Below are 9684 nucleotides of genomic sequence, written 5' to 3' on the forward strand. Positions count from 1 at the left end.
TTTTTATTTTTTCATTAAGAAGAGTGCAAAGTGACTATTTTGAAGTGCCATTAACTGCTTCTTATAATTACATACCTACGTAGTCAACGGGTTCTGGCCTAGTGGAAAAGAGCATTGACTTACAGACTAGTGGTCTCATATTCAAACCCCTTGACACCTTGCCCCCTCCCCCTCTTGCTTCGTAGTTTAGACTATCGCTTGTAATAAAAACAAAATTAATACCTACGCAACCGTATGCACCAATCCGAACTAGAAATTCAAAAGTTCCAATATATCATTACTAATTGGAATTAAAACAGGACAGTCCTTCTCCTTAACGTGTTGAACTTGAAGCAATGCTAATTTATCAGTCAAGACAATGAAGTGTAAATTCATATAATCATTCAACGTAAGGAATGGTTCATTGTGAAAGTTTGACTTTTGTCAAATTGTTGTTTCTATATAATATGTAATGTACCTGAGGTCCTTTTCATTCATTTCTCATTGAGAGATTGAAAAATTGAAAGATATGGCATATTATTACTTTAAGATTTACCATCTTCTGTCCTTGTACCTGATCTCATGTGTTGTTCCTCTTTCCTTAGCACAAGACTTCAATTTGCCATTCAAAGCTGTGAATCTTGGGAATTGGCTTGTTACAGAGGGTTGGATGAAACTTTCTCTCTATGATGGCATTCCCAACAATGACCTTTTGGTATAGTTTTATTTTTCTTAGAGCTACTGCATTCATCACAAATAAGCATTTCTTTTTTCTTTCTTTTTTGGTTTGATTTCGTTTTACAGTTTTGCTTTTCTCTACTAAAACCACAAATAATCTGAACTATTCCCTACCGAAAAAATATAGTTCAAAGTTTTTTATTTTGAAATCATTTGCAGGATGGAACACAAGTTCAATTCAAGTCCACAAAGCTGCAGAAGTATATTGCACCAGAAAATGGGGGCGGCAGTGGTTCCGTTGTTGTTGTCAACCGCGATTCGGCCTCTGGTTGGGAAACTTTCAGGGTATGCTCTTCAAGCCAACATTAATTCAGCACTACCAAAAGCCAGATAAAAATTGAACATCATTATTTACCAAAAACTAAATAAGTAAATTTAACTCCATTGGTTTTTTCGTTTGTAATGCAGTTGTGGAGAATTGATGAATCGTCTTTCAATTTGAGAGTGTTCAACAAGCAGTTTGTGGGATTGCCAAACCAAGACCAGGGAACCGGCCTAATTGCAGTTTCAGATTCACCTGGAAACACCGAAACATTTCGGATTGTAAGGAATGATGGTGATCAAAATAGAGTTCGCATTCAAGCATCCAATGGTTTATTTCTGCAGGTGATTGTTTCCTCTAGTAGCATTGAGCACCAAAGTTCAATTTATTTGTCACATATATACATATGAAAAGGAAAAGTGACCAACAAGTCCCTCTCATGAAAATCATACTTTTCGTTGTAATTAGGCAACATCAGAGACACAATTGACTGCAGATTATGGAGGCTCAGGTTGGGAAGATGATAATCCATCTGTCTTCATAATGACAATATTAAGTGACAAGACCTTAAGAGGTGATTACCAACTCACAAATGGTTATGGTCCAGATAAGGCTCCTCAAGTCCTGCAGGTAAGATTCATATGATTTTCAACAAGAAAAAACAAAACAATATTGGTTTCATGGTGCAAATCAGAAGTAATCAAATTGAATTTATGCTTAACAGGATCACTGGAACAGTTACATCACCGAAGACGATTTCAGGTTCTTATCATCGAACGGCTTGAATGCGGTGAGGATCCCAGTTGGATGGTGGATTGCAAAAGATCCAACACCACCTAAGCCTTTTGTTGGAGGCTCCTTGCAAGCCCTGGACAATGCTTTCACATGGGCACAGTAAGAGTAGTTGCAAGTTGCAACTTGTTATAAAGTTATGTTACACATAAAACAGAGAGAGAAAAATTACTTTTGCTTTGCAGAGAGAAAAATTACTTCAAATTGGTATTATTGCTGTTTCACTGTCTCTGAACACAACATGTATGCAGAAACAATGGGCTGAAGGTAATTGTAGATCTTCATGCAGTTGAAGGGTCCCAAAACGGCAATGACCACAGTGCAACTAGAGATGGCTACCAGGAATGGGGAGATTCCAACATACAAGACACTGTGGCAGTCATAGATTTCTTAGCATCAAGGTTTGAAACTCAATAAACATTCAATTCTTTACTAAACAAATATAAGATTAACCTCACCCACTTATGTTTATGGAATTTACTTATTTTGCTAACCACTCATAGTGGGCGGTGTGCCCTACTAACCCGAGGGCTTAGGGTGCGCTTAGTCTCCGTCACACAACAATCATTTTAATTCCCTACTTTATTACAAGCCCACACTACAAGACTTGGCTTATAGAATTACATAGAACTGATACCAACTTAACAACTAATCTGACACTTTTTTTCTGAGCAGATATGCTAATCATCCAGCTCTTGCAGCAGTTGAGTTAATGAATGAGCCTATGGCACCTGGTGTCAATCTAGACAGCCTAAAAAATTATTACAAAGCTGGTTATGAAGCTGTACGGAAGCACACTTCAAGCGCTTATGTGATCTTATCAAACAGATTGGGACCTGCAGATGCAAAGGAGCTTCTCTCATTTGCCGGAGGCCTCGATCGCGTAGCCATAGACGTGCATTTCTATAGCCTGTACTCGGACATGTTCAACAGCTTCAGTGTGCAACAGAATGTGGATTTCATCTACAACCAACGAGCTTCTGATCTCGATGCTGTGACCACTTCCAATGGACCCCTCACTTTTGTTGGTAAGTCACTACTCACTATTAATTAAGAAATTAGTAAATAATTAATTGATCTTGAGCATCACTAGCATTATTTTTATTTCATTATTGAAGGAATGCTAGCTACCTTCCCCTCTTACCTTCTTACAAAAGTAAGTTGCAAATCCATTAAGTATTTGTTGGTAAGTCACTACTTGCTATTAATCCTTACACCGTTATGGGAAATAAAAATACCTATTTTAGATTTGTAATTCTTAGACAAAGATTTCAAATGACGGATAAAAGGTTCGATGCATAAAAAAATAAAAAAAGGGGATACAATCTCCTTGTATAATGCCTCTAATGACATGTAAGCCTCTTCATGAACATTTTCTCACTAACATTAATCTTGCGCAATTTGTATTCATTGTGATTTCCATATCATTCAAATTAAAACATGTTATTATCAGTGTATGGTAGGTTTTGATGAGAATATATTGCACAGGAGAATGGGTTGCAGAATGGGCGATAAATGGAGCGTCAATAGAAGACTACCAGAGATTTGCAAAAGCCCAAATAGATGTTTATGGGCGTGCTACTTTTGGATGGGCATATTGGGCTTACAAGTGTCAATACAATCACTGGGATCTTAAGTGGATGATCGAAAATAACTACATAAAACTCAATTAGATTAGTCATATTCTAATTGTAACATAAACAAGAGAGCTGTTATTGGCACTCTAAAGGGATGAGCGCGTGATGACTTTTTGGAATGCCAATAACAGTTTCCTATAAAAATAAACAAACGAATAAGCTTGTAACTATGCTTGATGTGCACTTAAGTGCTAACAATCCAAGCATCCTTGTACTGGAACTCAAAATAATTGCCCCTTTTGGCTCCTAATAACAAAAAAAAAAATATTGTTTTTTTTTATTTAATAAATATTTGTTTTGCAATTTTACCAATTCAACTCTTGGATATGTTCGAATGTAAAATTTCATGCAGCCCTGTTACACTTGAATCATACTCATTCGTGGATACAATTGTTGTTGTTGTTGTTTTTTTTTAAATAAAGGGCACAAAAAATGGGGCTATGCTATAGAGGATTAGTCGATCCTCTTAATATGACTAAATAAATGGTAAGTAACAAAAATCCTAAATGAATAAGGAACCAAATTTCGAACTAAATAAGGACTCGCCAACAAGAAAATCATAGCAGAGGATACGACTGTAATAATATCAAGTAAGCTTTTATTTATTGACTATTTTTCAAGTTATGGAGCGAAGGATTTTTGTTTAGTACAATTCCTATTGAGATGAGCGATAACATACTAAACGTCACACTAAACGGATGTTAAGACTCAAACTCCAATTGGGGGGAGCAATTCCCTCTAAACCACTACATTTGCAAATTTGTATTATTTTAAACGAGTAATCAATTGAGTAATTTTTTGATGTGATTATAACATTGTCCCGTCACATAAGCTTATTTACAAGTAATGGAACAAAGACTTGTATTATTTTTCACATTTTGGTTGTGGATCCTGGCAATACGATGCATTTGTAATGAAACTTTTTTTTTGAATAAAATGTCTTCTCCAACAAAAAGAAAAGTCATCGAGTATTTTCATGGATTGTGAAAAACGACGCCATTTTTTCCGTTTATTTTTCTTTTCGTAAATGCTCTTTGAAGTAGGACCTTGTATTCTGAAACGACGCCATTTCACTGGGAACAGCCCCGGGTCTTCTTCCCCAAACTAGAACCAAAATACAATTCTCTCGAGGTCGCCAAAAATGGCTGCCACCAAGCACAAGGCTCCCGCGCGGAGCTTGGAGAAAATGAACTCAAGGGTTCGGCTCTTTTCTCTTCTACTCACTGTGCAATACGGAGCTCAGCTCCTGATCTCCAAACGATGCACCAGGTACTTCAACGCGTTGATCCTTCAAATTTGTATAAGAAAATCATCAATTATAGAGCATATTGTCTAAAATTTGAATGTATTTTATGTGATTGGTACTTACAGAAGAGAAGTGATGACCTCTTGGAAGCCATGGAAATAAGCTTAGATGTCCCTTGGAGCCGCTGGTGCGACCTCTTGGAGCTACACACCAAGTGCTCGACGAATTGACTGAAGAAGAAGGCTGTGCGCGCAGCACAGCGCGCGGGTGTTTTTTTTTAAAAAAGAACATGGGCAAAACGACGTCGTTTTGGCGTAGGGAAAATTATTTTAAATGACCTGTGCAAAACGACGTCGTTTTGGGCCAGGTATGAAATATTAAAAAAAAAATGAAAATGCCCAGCATATCCTTCCATCTCCAGCACCGATACCTTCATTCTAAAACCCCCAAATTTTTTTGTTTTCTCCTCCAGCCCTAAGTTCCCAACTCAATTTCCCCCTCCCCCAAACCCTCAACTCCATCTCCTCCCTTGCTACCGCCGTTGGGGTGCCGCTTCTGCCGTCGTCGTTGCCATGTGGTGGTGCCACTTCTGCCGTCAAGTAAGTTCTAAACCCTATGTATGATATATTTAATTTAATTGAAACCCAATTCATATTTATTTTGATTATATTGGTGGTTTGATTATATTGTGAGTACTTATTTTCATTATTTTGTATATGTAGAATATATTTAATTTAATTGAAATCCAATTCATATTTATTTTGATTATATTGATGGTTTGTTTATATTGTGAGTATTTATTTTGATTATTTTTTATATGTAGAATTATTATGGAATGATTTTTTAAGAGAAAGTCATAATCGGGTTCGGTAGTTCGGATAATGTTGATAGTTCAAATAATGTTGGTAGTTCAAGAATTCCAAGTTTAAGACAAAGTCAGTTAGATGGTTTTTTGGGTAATCTTCAAGCGGACCTTGGATTAAGAACTCGAATGATAGATTATGATGCTAATATGAGAGATGAGGTCCGAAGATCATATCTACAAAAAGGACCTTGTCAACCTAGAGGTCATAATTTCCCACAAACTAATATGTCAGGAATTAATCGACGCTTCATTCCCCAATGGTTTGATGAGTTTGATTGGTTGGAGTATAGTATATCTAAAGTTGTGGGGTGATTTGAATGCGTATTTAGATTTCTTATTTGACGATGTATGAGCTGAAATGGGATGTGCCGTGATATGGTACATTCATGCCGCAACTAAGTTGTGGGGTGATTTGAATTTGTAGAAGGTTTTGCAACACGCATAGATTTTTACATACAGACCGTTAAGAATGAAAATTTTTTGAATGCCCAAGAGGTAAGGTGTTGTTGGCCCAAGTACTTATTCATCATAGTACCATCTAACTTTTGTGTTGTATAGCCACCTCTGCTGGATTATTAGCAAATGGTACTCGGTCCATCCCCTGTGTTCGGTTCTGTTTTAAAGCTAATGATTGCTTAGTATGCTTTAATTTGTTATGAATGGATTTGGATGCTCTGAGAAAGGTGGTTTCTGAATTATTTTAACCATAATAAGGGAGGGCTTGTTTAGCCACAAGAAATTGCAAACTATAGTGCAAGCTTCCAACTTTTGCACTTGTTGTTTTCTATTTGATCTGTAAACAAGTAAAGATGAATGGTTTCTCACAGATCATGAACAAAAAATTTCTGGGATAAATTGGTTCTCAAGTAAAATTCTAATTTTGTGAGACAGGTACTTTGAGGTGTGGCAAGTCAGGACTTTTTACATTTTCACTTATTCAGAACTAAAACCAGCTAAATTAACATGATGAGTCTAATAGTTTAGCTACTTCCCAACTCTGAGACAATATTTGTTGGTATTGCGGATGCTTCAGCAGAGGGTTTGAGGAATGACCTTGAGCTACTGAGATCATCCTCTGGAAAGCATATTAAACATTTGAGACCATCAGCTTGATATTTCAATTTTAAAATGTGGAATCTTGTTTGGACCTTTTTTTTAGCCAATCCTGTTTGGGCTTTGCAACTTATAACTTATAAGTGCTTGAATGTTTATCTGTGACAAATATGAATCTTCCTATCATGGACTATGGGACGTTCTTGTATATCAAATTGTGTTTTTCATTATTCATGCACTGTTTCTGTCCAAGACGGTTTATTATATAGATAACTTCTTACATTGTATTCAATAGAATGCCTCTAGCTATTTCCATCAGCATGCTAGAATGTCGCTGGCTTTCCAATGTACTTCTTAGCATGCTAGATTTGATGATTGTGTTATCAGACTCCCTGATTAATCATTGGGCTTGCTTGCAGTTACAACTAAATAAAAATCTGATCTGAAAATTGGGGAGTGAGGAGTGAAGAATTAAGCACACTAGGGTTGTTTCAGCAAACCAATTATCAATGAAGCTTGCTGGGTTGAAATCAATCGAGGACGCGCACGAGGAGTCAGTGTGGGCAGTGACATGGGTCCCGTCAACCGAGACCCGACCTGCTTTGTTGTTAACCGGATCACTGGACGAGACCGTGAGGTTGTGGCAACCAGACGAGCTAGTCAACCGGGGCAAAATGACTGGCCACTGCCTCGGCGTCACTTCAGTGGCAGCTCACCCCTCTGGCCATATTGCCGCCTCGGCTTCACTCGACAGCTTCGTTAGGGTTTTCGATGTTGACTCCAACAACACCATCGCTAGTCTCGAAGCCCCGCCATCTGAAGTCTGGCAATTACGGTTCAATCCTCAGGTACCTTTGCAATTTTCAAAATTTTCTTGGATATTTATTTTTGGGTCCTTTTTGAGCTTGTTAAATTAATTTACTGTTTTGTTGCAAGTTGAATATGTGGTGTTGCTTTACTTCTTTATATATCTATGCATACAAGTTTGCTTGATTTCTTTTTGGCCTGAGTAATTTTTCTAAAATTAGCCATGGGATTTGAATAACAGATCTGGTTGAGATGTCATTTTCTGAAAAATGTTGTATTTTCCTTGTTGCCTTACTAATAATATCAGACATGCCAAAAGTTGGTATTATGTTAGTTCTTAATTGTTAAAGTGATGTTTCAAGTGGACCAAATTTGAATAAATGGAATGCTTCAAGTGAACATTGATACTCGCTATCTAAAATTCAAGACGGTGTCTGTTGAATTACTCTTATTTTGTATCTGATACTTTGATCCCTTGGGGACATCTGATCTCTGACTGATATGTGTTTCAAACTAGAACCATTTGAAGTTTTGAAGCCACCCCTTTGGTTATATTCAAGTTGATGCTGACTTTTGGCACTTGATCAGGGTACCATGCTAGCTGTGGCGGGTGGGGGAAGTGCATCAGTCAAAATTTGGGACACCACCACATGGAATCTGGTTGCCACATTGTCAATTCCTCGCCCAGAAGGAACCAAGCCCACGGATAAAAGCAGCAGCAAGAAGTTTGTGCTATCAGTTGCCTGGAGTCCTGATGGTAGACGCATAGCTTGTGGCTCAATGGATGGAACTGTTTCTGTTTTTGACACGGATCGTGGCAAGTTCCTGCACCATCTGGAAGGCCACTTCATGCCCGTGAGGTCTCTTGTGTTTTCTCCAGTTGAGCCACGTTTACTTTTCACGGGCTCAGATGACACCCATGTGCACATGTATGATGCTGAGGGGAAAACATTGGTTGGGGCCATGTCAGGACATGCGAGCTGGGTTCTGAGTGTGGATGTCAGCACAGATGGGGCGGCTGTTGCAACGGGCTCAAGTGATAGAACTGTGAGGCTGTGGGATATCAACATGCGGGGAGCTGTGCAGACAATGAGCAACCACACTGACCAAGTTTGGGGAGTGGCCTTTCGACCAGGAGGAATGCCTGGTAGACTTGCTAGTGTGTCAGATGACAAGAGCATATCGTTATATGACTACTCTTGAAGTGGGTGGCTCGACCACGCCGACCAAGTTTGGCGAGTGGCCTTTCGACTAGGAGGAATGCCAGGTAGACTTGCTAGTGTGTCAGATGACAAGAGCATATCATTACATTACTCGTGAAGTGGGTGGCGCGGGGAGAAACAAGAACATGGATAATTAATGTTTGTTGAATGTAACTCACTGCCTTTGGTGTTCTGTGCCAGATTGTTCCTATGAAATTGGTTTGTTTGAGACCTTATTCTGATACCTAAACAAGTGTTGTCTAGGAAATGCACACCTTTTTGTCGGATCATTCACCAATGAATTGGGGAACCCTTTACAACCAAAAAATAAAAGCACACCAAAGAATTTTGGAACTCCTAGAAATGACTTTGCTAAAAATGTGTATTCTAGGCTCCCAACTTTGACCAGTTTTTATTTGGCATATGTGTATTGTGGTCATTTTTCCAGTTGAGCAATTCAATGATCCTTTCTTCCGAAATTGGATATAATTGTATGATGTTTCTTTTAGATCGGTTGTGGATCGGGGTTGCTTCTTGGGTCTTTGCTGGATAAATCAAAATAAACCAGACAGATTTCACTCTCCTCATGTTTTTTCTTTTTTCTTTTTTCGCCTATACGTTTGATGTTGGAGCAAAATTTCAGTGAAGATAGCCTCTACGTCTGTGTAACAGCAAAATCACAGACGCTTTTAACATCGTATCCATCCACAATCCAACATTCCAAACTAGATTTACAGCATTGCTGAAAACTTGATGACTTCACTTGACACAACCCACTGGAAACTCATTCCATCTATGCAGACACAGAGTGAATAGTAAGATTCATCCTCAATTCTATATTTCTCCCAGTAGCAAGCAAAATAGCAACCAAGCAATTGAGCAAGAAATAGGAGTCTCTCTGATTATTATAATAGTTCTTATCATAATCAAACTCAGAAGGCTTCGTGCCAAAAATCAGGGTTGGTGCAAAGAAAACAAACCAGAAAAGGATTTGTGCCAATAGTTAGGGCTTCATGCCAACTAAAAGTTCACTCAGAATCAACACAGTTAGGCTTTGTGCCAATAATTAGAGGTCTCCCAACATTTCTAAACAAGTTAAGGGA

At 38.2% G+C, this 9684-nt stretch overlaps 2 protein-coding genes across 3 annotated transcripts; both read left to right on the forward strand.

Moving 5' to 3' along the window:
- The first annotated feature begins 491 nt into the window (after window positions 1–491).
- On the forward strand, window positions 492–3703 carry LOC110746238 (putative glucan 1,3-beta-glucosidase A). Of its 2 annotated transcripts, none has more exons than XM_088254251.1 (8): window positions 492–694; window positions 877–1002; window positions 1126–1323; window positions 1448–1609; window positions 1704–1873; window positions 2023–2172; window positions 2447–2799; window positions 3260–3703. In XM_088254251.1, exons 1-8 carry the CDS (start codon window positions 509–511, stop codon window positions 3442–3444), a joined length of 1530 nt encoding a protein of 509 aa, XP_088110377.1. In that variant the 5' UTR covers window positions 492–508; the 3' UTR covers window positions 3445–3703. The 2 variants fall into 2 exon arrangements, with proteins under 2 accessions (XP_088110377.1, XP_088110378.1); XM_088254252.1 differs by having other exon boundaries at window positions 3225–3363.
- A 1372-nt stretch (window positions 3704–5075) lies between these two features.
- On the forward strand, window positions 5076–8834 carry VIP3 (Transducin/WD40 repeat-like superfamily protein). Its single transcript, XM_021978806.2, has 3 exons — window positions 5076–5253; window positions 6992–7420; window positions 7968–8834. The coding sequence occupies exons 2-3, from the start codon at window positions 7082–7084 to the stop codon at window positions 8580–8582; spliced, it is 954 nt and encodes a 317-aa protein (XP_021834498.2). The 5' UTR covers window positions 5076–5253; window positions 6992–7081; the 3' UTR covers window positions 8583–8834.
- The last annotated feature ends 850 nt before the right edge of the window (window positions 8835–9684 follow it).

Source organism: Prunus avium, chromosome 6 (assembly GCF_965620075.1).
Source record: "Prunus avium chromosome 6, drPruAviu1.hap1.1, whole genome shotgun sequence".
NCBI lineage: Eukaryota > Viridiplantae > Streptophyta > Magnoliopsida > Rosales > Rosaceae > Prunus > Prunus avium.